The sequence below is a fragment of the Macrobrachium rosenbergii genome, chromosome 9 (genome assembly GCF_040412425.1).
Source record: "Macrobrachium rosenbergii isolate ZJJX-2024 chromosome 9, ASM4041242v1, whole genome shotgun sequence".
Classification (NCBI taxonomy): domain Eukaryota; kingdom Metazoa; phylum Arthropoda; class Malacostraca; order Decapoda; family Palaemonidae; genus Macrobrachium; species Macrobrachium rosenbergii.
In genome coordinates this window covers 26,703,970-26,725,209 of record NC_089749.1, presented here as the reverse complement: position 1 = coordinate 26,725,209, position 21,240 = coordinate 26,703,970, and the positions used below count along the sequence as shown (strand labels likewise).

At 40.4% G+C, this 21,240-nt stretch overlaps 1 protein-coding gene across 1 annotated transcript in view; it reads right to left on the bottom strand.

Moving 5' to 3' along the window:
• Galphas (G protein alpha s subunit) overlaps positions 1 to 21,240 on the bottom strand; it is an 89,566-nt gene that overhangs the window by 22,797 nt on the left and 45,529 nt on the right. The window contains exon 4 of the mRNA XM_067108755.1: positions 5,384 to 5,601. Within this exon, the coding sequence (XP_066964856.1) occupies positions 5,384 to 5,601 (218 nt within the window). The remainder of the gene's footprint in view (positions 1 to 5,383; positions 5,602 to 21,240) is intronic.

The window sequence follows — 21,240 nt, the reverse complement described above, 5'->3', positions numbered from 1 at the left end:
TGAAAAGGAAATCTATCACGACAGTTTACACAAGAATCAAGTGTGTTAGCGTGCGTAGCCGATCGAGGCTACGGCCTACCCCAACGCCAAATCAAAGTCCTTCAAAAGAAGGCATCGTGCTTACCCCATATGAAAAATGGGAAAAAGCACGTTAAACGAAGAAGAAGAAGCGTGCGTATATTATGTTGTAGAACAAAAGGAACGAAGAACTGGATATCAACCACATCTGCCATTATTATATGACAAAACATAACGCGAGAGAGGCTTCAGCTCCGATATGGGCAAGGACTATCTCACTGGGGTCTCTAAAGGTAATTATAGGTTGCTACCTATTTTGAAGGAGTACTCTCTCTCTCTCTCTCTCTCTCTCTCTCTCTCTCTCTCTCTCTCTCTCTCTCTCCACCCAAAGGCTGCATACCAAAACAGTCGACTATCAGGAGTTACGGCTTACATCAATACACGCACATTCGGTTAATGGATCGTGCCTAGCCCGTCCCATCCTCTCCCGGAATATGGGGTACTGACATTCAAGTTAAACCAACTTCCAAAGACAAAATATGCGCAACTAACATGTGTTTGCAGTAATTCACCAGATTCTTGGCGAAAAGAAACAAGTACAGCTTTGCCTGCAGAACAGTTCAAGAGGCGCGCCAGCCCCTATTACAGCATTTTACAAGCAATGAGTATCTGTGAGAGTGACCAGCCCTCAAAAGGTACGGTCACTTACATCACCCGCCGCTGGTGCTCTCGCTCTCTCTCTCTCTCTCTCTACTCGCCTACATGCTACACGTGCGCCAACACACAGCCCATGCTAAAGGGCTGTTGACGCCCACGCACCGAAAGGTAAGCTTAAAAAGCTAGGCAACCCCCACCCAACAGAAAACAGCAAGTGGGTCTAACATCTTGATACTGTCTACTTTCTCCTTCCCAGTTATTTTATAGATCATTGTCCACCACTCACTGGGCGGAGAAACAACGTATTCTATTTCACCTAACCTAAGAGAGGTATAGAAAAGTTCAGAGGAGAATGCCAAAATGACTGACTGACTTGGGTTCCCTGTTCAAGCGTTACTCAACTGGCCCATCACCTGACAATTCCGAGGTTAATATAGGCACAATTAATCTGAATGGATCTATATCTTCGCCACCTCCCTCCCAACATAAAATGATGGGGGCAACCCGACTGACAGCTTATCGTCAACCTTCGATCACGGGTCTTGTTAAGGCACCTACGCAATAACAGATATATTAATGAAAAATAAATAAGAACAGATATCACGACACAAATGAGACTTTCCACCCAGGTAAGATAGCCAGACCAGAACGAGAGATCTTTTAAACTTGGATATTTAACTAGAAAAAAGAACGCCGGGCCACTGGCTCTGTTCGTTCCAAACAAAACAAATCAGACAAGCGGCACTGGCATCCCTAGCACAAGCGGCACTGGCTTCCCTTCAAGGAATCGAGGTTCGTTCGCTTCTCCATGGTACAGCAACACCTATTCTGATGTATAATCTTATGGAATCGCTTTGTTTATAGAGGAATAATGTCAAGATCTTCAACAAATGCTCCTGATGAGGCTGCGTGTTTATCCCGTTAGGATCTCGTCATGCACGACAAATTTACGCCTACTTCATCAAAGATGTGTGTTCATCGACAAAACTAGTTTCACCGGTATTTTCAGAATCATGCGAGCTAAAATGATAGATCTTTCAGATAAGGTGGCACAAGGACCTAGGGACAAACAATAGGACCATTGAGAGTTAAGGCTGAGGGACTGTATACCGAAGACCTGTGGGTCAGTCAAAAAGATTTCAGCATCCCTCGCACAGAACGAGCATGACCAAGCAACCGCAGTCGGTTACTGGCGGAAAGTCCTGATGTTAAATGCCTCGCAATGAGGACGATGAATCAGCCATTACCTATAAACTAAAAGATGACACACACGACGACGAACACCACCACCGACCGGGTGGCGGTACTCCTCACAAACTATAGGACCAGGGGTAGAAGGCAGGAGCAGACAGGATGGTTATGTAGTAAGTCACATATCGTTTCGCAGGGTAGGTGGGGGTTGCAAGAGGTTATGAACCGTTATCATGACGTGAGGAGGAGGGGGAGGAGGGGGGGGGGGTAGATCTCCGTTGTGACAGCATCCCCTTGACCCCTTCGCCCCACCTCCCTCTTATAGACGTGAATGTCCTATTCCCTTTACTGCAGACATCAGCCAACATTGGAGGGTTCCCACACAATCTCTCTCTCTCTCTCTCTCTCTCTCTCTCTCTCTCTCTCTCTCTCGTTATATACAATATATATCGAACACTGGGTACACAAAACGAGTTACGTCTTCCCTACTAACCACTATGAACTAGTGACAAGACAAAACTGGTGACGCATAATTTTACTGCATGTCTCAAAAATAGAAAATGCGGCCGCCGCTGTGAAGAAATAGCGCTTCTAATGTAAAAGTATTGCAGCATTGCACAATGAATTGAGTTGACGAAGAGAACTACAAATGTCAGAGGCTACCCGTCATTCAACAGACTTCTGAACTGAACTGATCAGCAGTGTCTTCTTTGACTAAAAAAAAAAACCATGTTACTTGGTTATGAACTGAAAGGGTGTACTGACGTTCTCACGTAAAGGTACTAGAGTACTCACTCTCCGGACATACTTCATGAGCATGAATCAAACTGCATTAACTTCCCACTCATTCAAGTTACAGTACAAATAGGTGCGCACTCATTCAAAGATTTAGCAGGTATTATTAAAAGGGACATTTTTACTTTCTAAGAAATGTTTAGAATAACTTCATTATATAAAAAAAACCAAAGTACATCATCTAAATTAGTTTCAGATATATTACCATCTACAGCGCATATTTCAAGACAGACTGACCATTGTCTGGAAAACCTTTCCCGGGACCTCTCAGTGATGCCCTTTTCAACAACCAATGATCAAGTGTGTCAAACCCAACCACGCCTCCAGAGCCCTCCCCCCCCCATTCCCTTCCTCCCGCTACATCCACAAATCATCCTCCCACCGCCAGGCCGACCAACCAATTCTCCCCCCACCCCCTCTCCCCATCCCCACCCCCGTGGGCCGTGCATCAGCAGTCCTAAAATACGGAGTGGGTGTACTCATCACTCGTCCAAGGTATAATTATACGTCCTGACTGACTCACACGCAAATAATAACTAGGGTCGTAACTGCCAACAAACCGGAAATACCTATCCCAACAAGGATGATAGCCCTCACTCTAAATCCCCTCCTGCAACCATGACGACACAGTAATCAAATGCCACCACTTATCCTATTCTGCCACACACCCATAATAGCTCACAGAAAAATTAAAATAAAAAAAGTGGCGCATGCTGTATCGACCTTGCCAATTGTGCCTATCGTCATAAGAGAAAATGCTTTAGTGCTTTTGCCTTCCCTGCAACGAATACCAATGGGCAGTTCGATTTGTGACGGACATTCCTTTCCCGTTCTAAACCCAGACGATGATGATGCCACTTCAATGATTGCTCTACTCAATAACTGGCACTGGGCAAAAGCCTTCTTTGTACGGTTGTGTTGAAGAACACTTAATCCTACAGACTGCACGTTATCCAGGGGTCTCCCAACACACACGAGAGAGAGAGAGAGAGAGAGAGAGAGAGAGAGAGAGAGAGAGAGAGAGAGAGAGAGAGAGAGAGGGGAGGGATCCGACAATGGCAACCAACATTTCTCAATTACTATTAAAATGGATCGAACTGAATTGAATTTAATACAGAATTTAGGCCAAAGGCCAAGCACTGGGACCTATGAGGTCATTCGGCGCTGAAATGGAGATTGACATTAAAAGGTCTGAAAGGTGTAACAGGAGGAAAAAACTATGAACCAATTGTTAGGCGACGGTGGAAAGTAAGATGAGAGAATATGAAAGGAGATAAAAAAAGAAACGAACGGGTTGCAGCTGGGGGCCGAAGGCACGCTGCAAAGTTCCTTAAGTAATGTCTACAGTGCACCGCATGAAGTGTACTGTTGGCACTACCCCTACGGGGTTATTAAAATGGAGAACTTCGGTACACCTGCAGTCTCACTGTTAACTTGAAGCTTGATCATCTGAAGCTCGCCAGCGCAATGTGTCTGCTGGGAAACACGGGACACAGCAATGAACAACTGGACTTCTCTGATGGGAAGGGAAAACTAGACGACAATTATGATTACACTTACATGTAATTGTCATCAGAAAATAAAAGATTTTCCGCGATAATTACTTAATTATTTTATGATCAGATTCTTGCATTTACCCCCAAGAGTGTACGAAACTACGCCTTGCGTACTTGGCCTCAGAGAATGGCATGCATAACTGACAGTGCGTAAATAGTCCTTTTAATTCCCAACTGTGGAATGCAGGATTATTCATGTAAAATTTTTTTCCCGGAAAATTATTTTCTTTTTCAGTCTACACTGATCTACGATACTTAGGGCCTTATATTATATATATATATATATATATATATATATATATATATATATATATATATATATATACACACACACACACACACACACACACACACACACACACACACACACACACACACACACACACACACACACACACACACACATATATATATATATATATATATATATATATATATATATATATATATATATATATATATATATATATATATATATATATATATATATATATACAGCTCCACAGAGCTTTATGGGAACAAATTGTATGTAGGTTTGTTCTACGCACTGCTGGCCAGCAGTCGGTTTAGAAAAAGAATTAGCTCGTATGAAGTTTCTGCACCCGTTGTACATCTATGGTATATAAGTGTGTGTATATATAATACACACACACACACACATAACATATATTTCCAACGTGCAGAAACTTCCATACCAGCCAATTCATCTTCCTAAACCGACACCGGGCCAGCGGTGCGTAGAACAAACCTACATACAGTTTGTTCCCACAAAGTTCAATGGAAAAATTTAAACACGAATAATATCCAGCTCTAAAACATGAATTTAGCAAAGGCAAAGAAGCAAGCCCATATCTTGTCGCAAATTAGGTTCACGTCCCTATAAAACTGACATCACCTCAACTGTGCCCCAACTGTATGATAATACATTCCACACAAGAAAAACATATTAAGCCCCATAACGAATAAATCTCCCAATGACTCAACCAAGAACACAAGTACATATACTATATATAATAGGAGCATATATGGCGAAAATGAGAGAGTGACATTTGACAGAGCGTTACATAACCGAGAAATATCGCTATCAAAGAGGACTGGGCAAAGCCATGGGAATGCCCCGTTATGAGCCTTCCTTAACAAGGAAGATATCCATAAAGTGTACTTACTACTTAGCGCAGTCTATGAGTTGGTACTCGTTGGATCTATCATAGCAGGCCTGTACTCCCTTGTCCTTCCATAGTATTTCAGTATGCTCGTAGAATATTTCGGGGTAGTCGAAGTCCGGCTGGGAGGCTACGTCTTGGATGTAGTCGACACGGAATTGATGTTCGGGGTTCTCTAGCGCTATTGGGGGCGTCAAGGTGGACATGCTGCCGGTGATGGTCTGCACGCCGCCGTTGCATCCCGTTCCACGTCACGGCATCCCACCACCACCAACACCAGCAGCAGCAGCAGGAGGCAGGGACAGGAGATGCAAAGGGAAGAGAAAAACAAGGAGCAACCATTAGCATACAAATACTGCAGCTTCAAAGAGGGTGTTTTTAATATCTACTGGCCTTACTAGCACGTATTCACTACAATGCTACAGTAACACTTACCAAACGAAGTAAGCATCAAGGTTACTTACAATATATAACAACGAATTCGACCAAACCTTCATGAGTCTATAAAAGCAACGGTAAACAGTACGAGGTGGTGGTGGTGATAATAGTAGTAGTAGTAGTAGTAGTAGTAGTAGTAGTAGTAGTAGTAGTAATTAAGACTTTTTCCTTGTAACTCCGGCATCAGTTATAAAAAGAACAAAAACAATAGTGCCCAGGAGAACGCTACGAAGTTGAGCATATAACAAACATGGTTTGTCAGTAAAACGTGCTAAAAAAAAAAATCAAGAAAACCCATTTTCCTAGTACATTTTAGTATACAGTACATTATCTTGTCAGTTCCACAGCTTAAAAACTGATGCTGTACTCAGTAGTAAAGGGTTAAAACTGATAAAATACAAGGTTCCAACATCTTGCACTATGTAATCGTTCAAAATGAAATCTAGTATCACTGCTAAGGGTAAATAAGATTTCTTTCACTAGATATTACTCAGGATATAAACTAATGAGCTGCTTTCCATACAAAGGGGGGTAAAAAAAAAAAGTTTAAACCAATGGAAAAATTTTTAAAAGTTGTGTGTTCCATTATATAGTCACAAAATAAGTAGATAAATAATTAACAAATATATACATTAAGGCTTCAAGTATAAAAACGAGGTTAACAAATCTCCGTTCACTACAAGGGGTTAATAACAAAAACTTTCACCACAAAGGCTTAAAAATAGATGATTCTTTCACTTGAAACCGGCTAACAAATTCGACGCTTCCCGTCCTTGTTACCAAGGGCAAAAACCAAAAACTCAACAGTTCATTTCTCTCTCTCTCTCTCTCTCTCAACTACGCATTAGGACACTCAAAATTTTCCTGTGTGCAGCTATTCACCCGCTTAATAAAGGTCTAATGCTTTTAAACGTGACAAATCACACTCACGAGTAACTGATTACCACTCCAAGAATTCTGTTGTTAACCAAGACAGCCTGATGTCAACCTGAATATTCGAACCCCCGGCCGAACACGGCTCGTTGGTATGTAGTCCACATGCTTCAGTACTAAATACAAAGGTTTTACCGAGAAACATTCTGCGATTTTTTGTACTTATAAATCAAGTACAAACGATACTGAATTTGGCGAAATATGAATGATGACTAAATAAGGCTAATATGTCCTGACAGGCAAATAACCCACGTACCGTTTATTGTTAATTAGCAATCCCCGTGCGCTCAAATTACAGAGATCTCAAACATGAGTGTTTTGAATGAATGGGTTTATCAATAAGGGATGCTATAAAAACAGCAGCAGCAAGAAGGGCCAACAATCTGATCCCTCAACCTGTAATGAGGCTTCCATTGACTTTCATCTCAAGCCCGTCACCATATGAGGTAAAAAAAGAAACGTCCGGAGAGGCAATGAATGAATACCAGAATGCAGCGTTCCCTAGACCTTCGGTCACAGCCAAGACTCCTACGCCATGTCTGGGATCTGGCAGAATGAACAAGACGACTTAGAAAAGCACAACCAGGACAACACATTGGTTGCAGCGTTACCTCCATGTTTTATTCAACGGTTAAACCTTACGGATCTTTCCTCTAGTGTGATCCCCAAGGGTTTTCGGGGGTCGTTATCTAGGACTGATATTTCCTGGGGGTCATTAACTTTACGGTATTCACAGTCTTTTGTCTATGTTTTTACGGTAATCCCCAATGGGCTCGTACTAAACATGCCGCAAAGGTGGATGCATACCGGGTTAAAACCTAGGCTACTTGACACCATAAATACTGCACATTACTTTCATCAGTTGCACGAGTCAAATTTCTAGCCAGAAATACGAGCAACTTTCCAAGTTAGGCCTTTAAGCAGTGTCTATGTACTGATCACAAGATGGAGGAAGTAAGATTTCAAACACTGCGGAGAGAGAGAGAGAGAGAGCGAGCACAGGAATAACGCAAAATAAGGTGTGAGTTGTCTTAGACTATACAACAAAATACCGTCAGAAGTGAAGAGCATACAAGAAGAAAGCAAAATTCTGCAGGATCTACAATACTGACGAGAAAACACTGAAAGACAATTATAAAATTTAAGAAGCATCTTATTTCGAAAACGTACAAGGGCCCGCCAGACAGGAATTATCCCTGTGGAGGGCTGTACATAAAACCAAACAAAGTGAAAGACAAAACCTATATTCTTTTCCCTGAAGTGGTAAGCCTCAAGATGTTAAACGTTCCTGTTTTCAATAATTAATTAGGGATGAGGCTGTTAGCCCCATGCACTTCTTCACCCAGCTGCACTAAATAAGTTCCTAAATTATTGTTCAGGTCAACAGTGGCACATTAGCATCCAAGACAATCACGTAAAAAATGCGCCGAAGTTTCTTCACCGAAGTCGAGTTTTCAGTACAGCGTATAATCAAGGCCACCAAAAACAGATCTATCTTTCGGTGATCTCGATATAAGAGGTGACCTGTCCTAACGTTAACAGATGCATGATTATGGCTAACTTTAACCTTAAAAAATACTACTGATGCTCGAGGGCTGCAATTTGGTGTTTGATGACTGGAGGGTGGATGATCAACATAGCAATTTGCAGCCCTCTAGCCTCAGCAGTTTTTAAGAGCTGAGGGCGGCCGGACAGGCAAAGCTGGCACAATAGTTTTCTTTTACAGAAAACTAAAACGGTTAAACTGCTTTCCCAACCCTTTCAGAAGAAGCTTTCAATGAAAGTTCCTGGCCTCAAAGCTTTTTCTGTTCCCGTGCGCTCACGTTTAGAATAATGACAGCTCGGCAAAATCCTTAACCCTGTACAAACAAACATGAATCAACAACTATACACTTGGACTCTTGTCCCTTTTCTTGAATCGAAATAAGTGTTAAACCCAAATTCTTTATTGACAACTGGAGCCTTGAAACTTGTGCATCAAGGCCGCACATTGGTGACGGGGATACAGCTACAGATCTTCAGATTTACAACCTTCCATACTTTTCTATTGAAAAACTGCCTATAATGTAGTTAAGTTTCAATATGGAATTATTTCCGTATAAAAATGACCAATTTTCATAAAAATTTGGCGGTAAATTTAGAAGCAAAGATGATCACAAAATTTTATGAAAAGAATGAATGACGTTTAGGGTCAAATCAGCTAAGCAGGAGTTTTTAATAAACAAGGTTACACTGGTTTCCTAACTATGAACTTTGCCCATTTTATGGGCCTGTATTTCTTATGTTTATCATCTACCAATTTTCATTAGTCCATATTTTATTATTTATCAGTATGCTATTTAGTTAGAGCAACTTGTCTGGTTTCTTCTCAATGAATATATCTGGGAACTCGGTATTAGGATTTCTAGTGGCGTGAATCTAGCACCGATAAGTAGCAAGCGCATTCCTAGTGTCACTTAAATAATTTTCACATTTGTTCGTGAGGTGTTTTGTGAACTGCTTACAAAGTGTCAGGTTTTACTTGGGACACAGAATAATGGAAACTACAGGCAGTTTCGCTTCCGACTTGAGTAGTTAATGCAAACGACCTGTCGTAACGTATTGTGTTTGATAGCAAAGGAATTGACAGGGCAGAAGTGGAGCACCCTCCTTACTGGTACTAGCGTAGTCCAAGTGGACCAAAAAAGATCATGACATTGTGTAATTACTTGATTATTTACAAACACCAGTCAACGTTTAATTCTAGTACTTACATAATAACATTAAAAAATGTTAACTACTTGATTAACTATAAACATCAGTCAACGCTTAATTCTTTTTATTACATAATAACAGATTAAAAACTGTTGACATTTCCTGAATCCATATTCTGAATGACTTCTCAGAACAATCAAGGTTATAGTTAAGGGAAGAATTTCATGAATGAATCCTGAACTCCAACAAAAGTATTCTGCCAAACTTAACTTGAAAACTACATTCATCTGGGTAGGAGGAGGAAGTAAAGAACAATCAGATCAATGAAACAATGCTTTCAAATTTAGCTTCTGGGTAGGTTACGGATATTCGGCAAGACAGAATACCCAAAACAACTGAACCGAAATCGAAAAATGCATAAAGATAAACAGCGCAGGCTAATCCATATCTTATTTTTCTTAAAATTTTGCGGATTGGCCATGTCTATCTACCTACCTTCACAAAAGAGAGAGAGAGAGAGAGAGAGAGAGAGAGAGAGAGAGAGAGAGAGAGAGAGAGAGAGAGAGAGAGAGAGAGCAGCGGGTTAACCAACCGATCCATCTCAAAATCGTCTTTTCCACTTAAGAGGAACCATCCCCCTAATTCCGGCCGCTTACACGTATCGGGTTCATGAGCATTTAGCCTGGAAAAGGACCGGAAGAGAGGGAAAATGATTGCACAAGGTCGCCGCTAATCTTGGATTCGGCTGACGGAGGGGAAGCGAGGGGAGGGTAATGTCTTCCAAAGGCGGTCGCGAGGGAGAAAGGCACACAGCTCATCAGAGGTCTCTTTGAAAAGTGACCAATAGCGGCACACCGTACTTATAACTTAAGCAAAAACAACTTACAAATGAGAGAGAGAGAGAGAGAGAGAGAGAGAGAGAGAGAGAGAGAGAGAGAGAGAGAGAGCATGCGTCCAATCCCGTTTCCCTTAAGTTCAATCCGTCCCTTCAGTGCATACTTGTTGATGCCACTTAACTTCTCCAATCAAAAACCTAACTGTCATTCTACAAGCTAAGTGAGTAAGCACATCTAGCTCTCTCCACTCATCCCCGCTCCAACACCCCCCCCTTTTTTTTTTACACTCCTCAATTGACGAGGTCACAAGATATTGACCGAGACCCCAAAACAAACAAACAAAAGCAAGCTGTGTAACCCTAAGAACGTTAGGAAAAAATATACATGCTAAATATACAAGGCAAGCTGACATATTTTACAACCGAGTGAAGTATCTATAACTGGCAGTGTTAACAAGAGAGAGAGAGAGAGAGAGAGAGAGAGAGAGAGAGAGAGAGAGAGAGAGAGAGAGAGAGAGAGAGTATATTTATATCTGAAGCATATGATATCGCAGTACAGTACATAGTTGTATCAGAGGTATCTTTCTGATCTCTCCCCTGGGACACCGAGTGCCCCCGGCGCTCACCCGCCCTGAAACCCAACTCTGGGACTAACTACCCGTGAAGCAAAAGAGTTCCTATAAATCAACAAGCACTTGAGGGAACTACAGCAAATATTGATACTCGTCCTGGTCGGGACATTTTTGGACTAACCTCTGGATCATCAAGCAAAATAAAATAAAGGAGCAGACGCGCCGTGATACAGCTCAATTTTCTGGGATCTGCTGTGATTACCTAGACAACTGTCAACCCGTTTTATAGTTCTGGAGTGTTTCGAGCATAATTAGCTTAAAACCATTTCTTTTTCTGCTAAATACCTCGTTCCTCCTTGGACCTTACTTTAGGCAAATTGTTCTTGATAGTGGTTTCCTGCTGCTCAGTAACTGTGATCCCAATTTTGACTGTCTTACTTGCCAAGCTTCCATTATACTTTCCAGCTTTTCACAAAGGGAACTAACGCTTTAGCCCTGAATGCATACATCTCTAACGTTAATGGGCGTTACTCGTTTCAGTGCTTTAAAACCAGAAACCTCCAAAATGTAACTAAAATCTACCTTGCCTTCATTATCCAAATTATTTTCTTCTAAGAGCTCTTCATGCAGCTTATTATTTCTGCGGTACAATGAGTTTTCCACCTATCAACACCACTTTGTGTGTGTGTGTGTATGTATGTCTGTGTATATATATATAATATATATATATATATATATATATATATATATATATATATATATATATATATTATATATGTGTGAGTGTATACATATACACATATATATACATATATATAATTACAATGGCGAAATTACATAAATATCTAACATATCAAATATGTCATTTCAATTTTCTCAGCTTTTCTTTCTTAACAAGAGGACACTCTATTCTGTAGCAACATTTCGGCGTTGCATATGCCCATCAAATAACAAACGGTACCAAATTCAACAGAAAATTACAACTGTCAACGAATGAAATAATATACACGAAGGCCACCCAGTGAAATATCGTGAAATCCACAGGGAATATCTAGTTCATTTATGACATTACCGTTTTGAAACAGAGAATCTAAGAATTCTACACAGATGGGAGGATGCACTGATGAAGCAAGACCCCGAAGATGACTTCCAACACTTAGAATTTGTGCTGATAACCAAGCAAAATACGAAGCTACATCATGTTGAGTTGCGAAGTCACACTCATGTTTCCAATATTTGGTTCCTCCTCATTCATGCAGGATTACAAATGGGATACAGATAGACAGACAGACAAACACACACACACACGCGCGCACATATATGTCTCCATGAAAATTCTTTGTGGGTGTGTTGAATAAGCAATAAATAATGAACCTGGGTGATGGTCAACTGGGGCAGCTCTTATCCAGGGAGGCCCGGAGGGGGGGGGGTTGAAGAGAGGTTAAGAAGTAACCTCAAGCCTTTTCCATTTTGAAAACGTGGTACCAGTAAGGTTCTCATAAATTCTGAGGCTGCTGGTTGCATGTCCTCATCTTGAAAAGGAAATGTGACTGATGAATGCTGTAGAGATGAACTTTTTTCAGAAGTACAAACAGCATAGATTCGAGCGAAAGAGACATGTAAGATGACGTTCAAGTAGTGACAGGGTTTAATTTAATTAATGGAGGTTTGGTCTGATGACCAGGTACTGAGTCATTTGGTTATTCTTGACAGAGGTAAGGAGGTTAGAATAACTGAAAGGATGAATCAGTGTTTTGAGGTAGGTCATGTGGAAGGAATACGACGATAGGTTGGTGAAAGTGTATAATTCCGTAGCGATAAAAGGGAGGCGAAGAAGACCTAATTGGTGGTGGGCAGATTAGAGTGTAAGGTGCGGTGCGTAGTGGTTTTCGATATGCTACTAATGAGCCTCCTGCGCAGTGTTTGCAGGGGCTGATGTATGAAGGTTTAATACACACAGGGTTTATCCACGATTCAGCAGTTCAAGTTTCAATGTGACAGTAAACAGGGTTGTGTGTGTTTGAGTGTTTTCCCAGGAGCCACATCCTGTTGCAGCAAACAGATTTTATTGAAAACAAAATTGCCTCTATAAACCAGGGACGACAACTCTAGGACGCACACAACACAATTATATGATGCGAGCTAACCAAAGGGTAACTTTTCTGTAGATGATAGCACACATAATTACAATTACTGTACAGTGTTAAGTAGTCTGTCTTAAATGTGCTAAAAATGTTGTGAACCCGTTATCAGGAATTAAATTTATGAGAAGCCATCCTTCTTTCGGACAGAGAGCCTTGGTGACTGTCTAAAGATTATGAGTGAATGTATTTTCTCTTATCCTATTCAAACCGACCAATACATTTGCAACTCTAAGGATTCAAGGCTATTCCGAAAGGCATATCAATAGGATACAAAGACACACAAGACAATGCTACCACAATTGGAAGTGCTTATCCTGCTTCATCAAAAATACTGATACACTCTTTTTTATACAATTTGCATAGTACCTTAACAGAAAGGTCTTACGAGGGGGAAAACTGTAGTTAGTATTGCCTTGACGACATCAAAACATAAAACCTGCTGCGAAAAGCACCTACAGAATTGGGGTTACGGTACGGCTGTTGTTTGGTATCTACTATTTAGTCGAACCATCTACTGTAGTTCCCGGAATCCTGCAATGGTGAGCTAACGCGACGTAACACAAGAAAATCACAAAACTAAACAAACATCCAATGTGATAATGACTCGAACGGATTACAAGTGACTATACGTGAAAATCAGACACCCATCTGCTGTTTTTGATTTACAAATAAAGCTCAAAGAATGTGACAAGTTTCTCCGAACAATTACACAAGAAATATGAAGCAAACAATGACAAAGCGACAGACAGAAATATTCCTGAAAAAGCTGCACCACTCAAATATTCCATAACCATCCCGCATTATGCATTCGTAACCCTTAGTCAATTCCACCACAATATACAGGAGTCGCAGGCAAGGTCGAGCAAGCCATCAATAAACATGAAACGAGAGATAACCCGACTGAACGTGAAATGAGTGCTCAAGAACCTAAACTGAAACCAGATTTCCGCACGAGTCTGCATAAAAAAAAAAAAAAAAAAAAGTCCGCTGAGTGCACCCTTAGTTACACAGCACTTGCTATTCAACACCGTGGGGTCACACATATCCTCTGTTGCTTAATTTAATGCAACGTACATCAGTAGAGAAATATTAGTGCATTGTTCAAAATATAATACAGCATTCACGGCTGTGCGTAACTCCTCATTGCCACACTTGATGAAGGACAGATTTCACAGCAGTACAGAAAAAAACCATCTCACTTCTACTTGCTGCAGCAGTGCATAAATCCTACATTGCCCAATACAGAATTCACAGCAGTACGAAAATAATCTACCTTCTCTCAATTTAATATAGTAGAAGAGAAATTCTCCATTGACTGATATAGCAATTTACAGCATCGTCCTCAATGACCAATTCAATATAGATTTCTCATTTTAATAACGGTAATTTCACCTAAATTTTTTTTTATTATAAACTATAAACATCTCTAGAAAACCCATTTTAATAACGGTAATTTCACCTAAAAACTTTTGTATCATAGACTTTAAACATCTCTAGAAAACCCATCAATCCAACGAAGTCTAAACAGTGAACCAAATAATGATCAAGAATCCTGGTAACACAAGCAAGTCTAATCAGCGATGCAGAACATGGCGCCAATAAAAAGTACAAACAATTCGGCTGAAATTACAATTAGAGAATGGCAGAGAGGAGAGTCACATGGGATATAAATCTTCGCTGCTGGTGTGTGATATGCAGATAAAATCATGTCTACACTGAAGTCTGCAGACGATACCTCTCGCACTGGAAACATCCACGGGAAGAAAGGGGATCTACTTTCATTACCCTTTTCGAGCGTCATAGTCAATTTAGTTCTCAGATGCAAGATTTGCAAGATTTTAAATCCTGCTTTTCTCTTACTGCTAAAAAAAAAGACGTAACACTTGTTGAATCATAACTGGCATGTCATTACTGTACATCAAAATGAACTTTTGCAAAACCTTTGACAAAGTTAAATTCTCTTCAGCAGGACATAAACGAAGAGAGTTATCCACACGGAATTGGAGTGATGGCAAAACATTCGACTGCAGCTAGTAAAATTTACACTAGAATCGTCTCGGATGACGTTTGCGAATCCGCTTTTTTTTTTTAAGTTCGGTGTCTGCATTCATTAAGTCATTATAGGAAAAACTAGAAACGAATAAAATATTATTATAAAATAGTTCTGTAAATTTCGTTGCTATTCTCACCAACTGTACTTACAAATGTATTTTTTCCATTTATTCATATCCTCGCACCTACAGCAAATACCCTCTTCTTCTCCTCTTTTCATTCCGAGAAAGGCAGGAAGAACGGAGCGTGAATCTTCACAAAATGCCGACTTTTTTCCCTGACGCCCTTTCGCCCAGTCGCAACCACATCACCGTCTGAGAAGGCCCCGCAAGAAAGCAATCTTTTATAACAATGCCCGCACCACCCAGGTATCAAACCTCAGTATAGTAGTATACTTCCATTATTACCGTATTATGGTGCTGTTACAACCCTGCAGTTGATTCTGAACACTGAGCAAGTTCTCGGCTTCCACTGGGGCGTCCAGAATGATTCATCACACAAAAAACCACTTCGGTAACGACAGCTGTAAATTGCAGGCCTGATAAGAGTTGCAACCATATACCTGAAGCAATTCCACCTGTACAGTAACATATAGTGAAAAACCTGCACATTTCACTAGAAATCTTGAGACTATTCTCATGTAACACACACAAGATGTCTAGCCAGCATGGAGTTCAAATTATGGCCTTTTAAAAATTCCTCACAAAACACTGATTATCGTCACCGTATCAGTACCAACAACCTTCGCCCTTATTTAATGACAAACTTGCATTTATTATCTTACGATTAACAAACTTGCATTTCAGATCTATAACCTTTAAAAAATTCCACATTACTGAGAATGTAGGAGAAAGGTTTTACTTTTTAAACCTCTAACGATATTTCATTACTCTCAAAATAAGCGAGTCCTTGCAAATTAAATATTCAGAGCATCAGCGAGGATGGAATGCAAATGAGTACAGAATATGCCTTGTCAATTCTTCCCTTCGCATCAAATATTATTTATATACAATACAGGTTCAGTCGCCCGATATTCTTCCCTTTTAAAAAATCTTGCTAAATTCGCACAGAAACATAGCCTGATTATTTTAACTTTAAAATCATCCCTCCGGTTTTACGTGTTCCTCTGTAAACACTACTTGCATACAAAATTTTTAAAGTTAGGTGTATCTTAGTTTAACCAGACCACTGAGCTGATTAACAGCTCTTCTAGGGCTGGGCCGAAGGATTAGATTTATTTTACGTGGCTAAGAACCTACTGGTTACCCAACAACGGGACCTACAGCTTATTGTGGAATCCGAACCACTTAATGACCAGAAATGAATTTCTATCACCAGAAATATATTCCTCTAATTCTTCATTGGCCGGCCGGAGAGTCGAACGCTGGGCCAACAGCGTGCTAGCCGAGAGCTCTAGATGTGCGGTTCTCTACTCCATATATACTTTTCAGTCAAGTTTTTGCAATACTTTTTTTTTGGATGTAGTAACAAACAACAAACGTCTCATGAAAATTGCTTCAAAAATTTTTATAAATTATCATTCCGACATGTATCATAATGAACTGAACTGAACTGATCAGAAAGACACTGACAGTTGTACACGTCAAGTAAAGCCATGTGAGGAAGTAGATCTTTACAAGTGTTGTGTGCATACCAGGAAAAAATATTGCCTAACTATCGACATACTCCAGTTATACATTCAAGCAAAGATGTCAGCATCCAACAGAGAGAGAGAGAGACTGACTTTTACAACTATAATTTATAAACATCTAAATCTCCGATATATCCACTGCTGGATTGTAAATCACTAGAATATCACATTAGCAATAAGATTACTTACCAAATTTGAAACAACGCAAAACATTTAATTACCAAGAGGGTAAAACAATTAAATCAAATTACGAAAATGTAAATCATTCAAATCAGGAAACTTGAAGAGTCAAGTCGACGAGCGGAACATTCATCCAAAGTTTTATCGAAAGACATAAAAGTGTTAAAACCACCAAAGAGACTGCACCGCTAAAAAGACATTAGGCTAAGCCAAATCATTATCATTTCCTACATCATTTGTCGCACTTCCCAAGCTGGCAACGCCAACGTTTAGATTAGTTACTTTCTATTGAGGCGTCTGTAATTTTGGAACGAATTCTATTATCAGTACCGAGGCTTCCCGATAGTGTGGCTGAGAAATGACATAATGAAGGCAAAACAGAGTCAAAACATAAACCCGGTTACTCATTCAGAAGTACATTTAACATAATGAGAAAAATGGAGGGGAAGGGAAGGAGAAGGGGAGGGGTAAGGGGAAGGGGAAGGGCTGGGGTATGTGCCAAGGGCAAGTTAAGGAAGTCGCCCGAGATAAAATAGTGACATGAATACTTGATGCCGAGCGCCCAACGCATCCAGTCTCCATAGAAATCATTACTGGCACTGCAGTATACAGGCAATGATGGAGGTCAGGGAGTCGCGGGGATGAACGACATACAAAAGGACATGATGCCGTTACTCAACAGTCGGACATGGCTATTTCTTATTTGGCCCACTGACACCCTAAAAACGGGAGGACGATCTTCCGTCAGTTTTACGCATACAGTACTACGCAACGTCCATGAATTCTCTTAAGCAACCAGTATTTCCTGAAAAATATAACAGAAACGTATTGGCCATATACAAGATTTTGAGGAACACTTCACAAAGATGTAAGAAAAAATAAATTTATAGAATATGTGCATCCTTTTTACTCCCGAATAATAAAGCCTAATTTTTTTTTTTTTTTGTCCCCATCGTACAGTGCGTTCCAACATACTGTAATCAATGCCATAAAACGGACACAAGATTGTCACCATATAATCATGGCAAAGATTTACCACAAAATGCAAACACACAAGCAGTTCGAAACAGAGCAACATTAAAGCAAGTCAAATAAAATGGGAATATAGAGGCCGACAGCGAAAACCAGCAAGTAAAATGACGAATACTTAGGCACTGAACAATCGACGTCAAGGGAAAAAGAGAAGAGATGAGAAGATCAATCGATTCGAGGTGGGTGGCTAAAAAGTTATAGGATACGACTGATTGATTGACGAGTGAGCAGCAGGAAGAGGAAAGGATGGCGGCAGGGATACCATGATATGGCCAGGACACACACCCGACCTCCAAAGGACTTTATTTTACCAAAGACAGAAAACGGTATCCTAAGTTTTTCCTTACATACAAAGAGACTGTTAAAACCTAACCAATCCCAGCCGATATAAAGAGGACAATCCTCACATTATACAAAGTAATATGAGACGAAACATTTACTACTGTACATGATCAACCTAGGATAATTCCATCCAGACAGCACCTATTATTATTAATACATATGCTACCGGCTCCATCCCAACCAGCCCTACCTCACACCTCCAAACTAGCAACCCGCCCCCCTCTCGGCATTTCCCCACCGTCGTGTTGACAAGACGCTCTCTATACCACACGACCTCACGTGACAGACGTGACACGTAACGTAACACCACCTCCGGAATCTCGAGTTCTTTTCTCTCCTAGACGAGCGACTCCCTTTTTGAAATGAAATATCTTTCACGTTACACTGGGATTCCGTTTCTAATCTGGTTAGCATAGCGAACGTGACTGGGAATGATCTGTCTCTACATCATCCTCCTCCTGGCTTACGATCAGTATTATGGGCAGAACTAATGTGAGTCTAGTACAGAACGGCAGAAAGTAAACAAGAAACAATTGCATATGTAAATAAATACCAGGTGGAAAGCAAGCTGGATGAAAGACAGGCATAGACACACCCAAGACATCTTTACGAAGTAGCCCATATTCAAGAGCTTCAACGCCCACTACTGCATAAGCGACTTTCATAAACTTGGGGGCTACAGTCAAAAGAACGATGATCTTTGTAACGGAAGAACATGGCTACTAAATTGAAGATGGAAGATGACACTTACAGAGCAGCAATCATTAATTCCTGACACAAGATTGCGACTTTTTAAAAGTGAAATACTAATCTGTTCGTTTCGCCTCGACCTGAACATTTTCAAAACCCCTGACATCTCTCCCTCTCCCTATTTTCTTCTATTATTTTTCCCTACTCATCCGGTTTACCGTTAAACCTTTTCCTAAGCATGTGACAAAATATTCTAATCGCAAATATCAAGCTGCCAATTAAATATTAATCCGAAGACTCCTCCATAATATTTTAATAACAATTCTAATCCCGACGAGTACATCTCACGATAAATTTTTACCACTTTCCACCAGTTATGGATTCAAACCAGAAAGGTATGAACCTAATCCTTGTCAGCTTGTGCATATTTCGGTCAAATGCAGAGCTCGAGATAAAATAATCCACCACAAGTGGCATTGTGGAAAGTTCTGGACAAGTAGATGAGCGACGTAATTGTCATTGCTCATCCAGAACATTTACACATACAGCTTATAACGTACACCTGAGTGACTTCGAGATCTAGTTCATCGTCCTCCCGAGATACTGTGGACGGGATCTAGATTAGGGTTTTGCTTGATTTACTTAAGACCTTTATACTACCTATTCTTATGAAAATGGCATAGACCTACGAAAATCCTATCAACAACCAAATACACTCTCACGCCAGCATTCTCCAATCACAATCTAATCTCGTATTTAATGTCCAGCATATAAATCCACTACTTTTCCTACCACAGGCCCTAATGATGAATAGGGTTGTTAGCAAGTCTTTTCCCTACAAGCTAAAGACGGAAATTTTTCATTGGGCCTGATAATTCCATCTACAGTCGACCAAGACTAAAGTAAAACAGCTTCCCGTCAATGAACGGGAACATCTGTCTCGACTCTCCCCGTTCGATAGTTGTACACAGATCGTCCAGTTGAGCTAGACGGACTACACCCGAGCTACGGAGAGAGAGAGAGAGAGAGAGAGAGAGAGAGAGAGAGAGAGAGAGAGAGAGAGAGAGAGAGAATCATGTCAAGCTGAAACAATTACTTAGTGTTTCTATAATACCACGGGCAGCGAGACTTATTTTTCATGCAAACTCCAAAGACATCTTTCAATACACTTATCCTCAAGTTTTCCCCTAACGACTAAGTTCATCAAACTGAAATGCTTCCTGAATCTGAATAATTTTTTCAAATACTTTGTGAGCGATTTGGACGATCTTGCCTACTACTGAGAGATTCATGACCGACATAATTATCAACGCCAACATTTAAGGATTCCGTTTTCACAAGGTACTCTTACATCAAAATATTCTCTTTATACCCTTTACATCATCATATGAGAGAGAGAGAGAGAGAGAGAGAGAGAGAGAGAGAGAGAGAGAGAGAGAGAGAGAGAGAGAGAGAGAGAGAGAGAGAGAGAGAGAGAGAGAGAGAGAGAGAGGGGCAGGCAAGCTGGGTTCAGCTCAAGATAAATCTGAATGCAAGGGTTGTTTACATAATCCGGGGGGAATAAACGAAAAAAACTTCCTGGCAACCCCCACTAAATATATTAATTAATAAGTTGAAAAACAACAAGTACTAATACCCATGAATGGTCCTTTGCCCAAATGACTCAGGGCAATCAAGGGCATTAAAACTACCCTGCTGCATGTCGTCCTACAACGAGAATTTCAAGACGACCCAGACTAGTGCTCCTTCACAATTCAAGTCACTGTCAATGGGTAATTGTACAACCTTGCTGTTAGGGTTTACTAAAGAAGACGAGCTGTCTATTCGAAAACGTGATCAACGCTGACTGAAATGATTAGTCCCTACAAGCGTGATTATATCGCTTTCCAGTATAAGCCCGGTCTTCAAGAAGAAGTGAACTCATGCATTATCTTGCTCTAGACTTTCAACAGTTGGCTGTCAACAGGTGTCATTAATTCGTAGAAATCTTGAGCTGTTAATCTCACACTACTACTACTACGACGACTCTTATAAAAGGATATTCCGGCGGAGTACTTTTATTATCTGTTTATAAATCTATATTCACCATCCCCAAATAATATGTTGTTGTTAAAACCAACCGGAAGACGTCTGTGGACTGAAACATTAAAATACAATTTTAACTGCAAATAGTAGGATCCTAACTTCATACCTGCAAATAGTAAACAAAACATACTTATTTTATAACTGCCATCCATTGCAGGTCTATTTTAGTCGAGGAGTTACTTCTTCTGATTATGCCCAAATGAGTACACTTA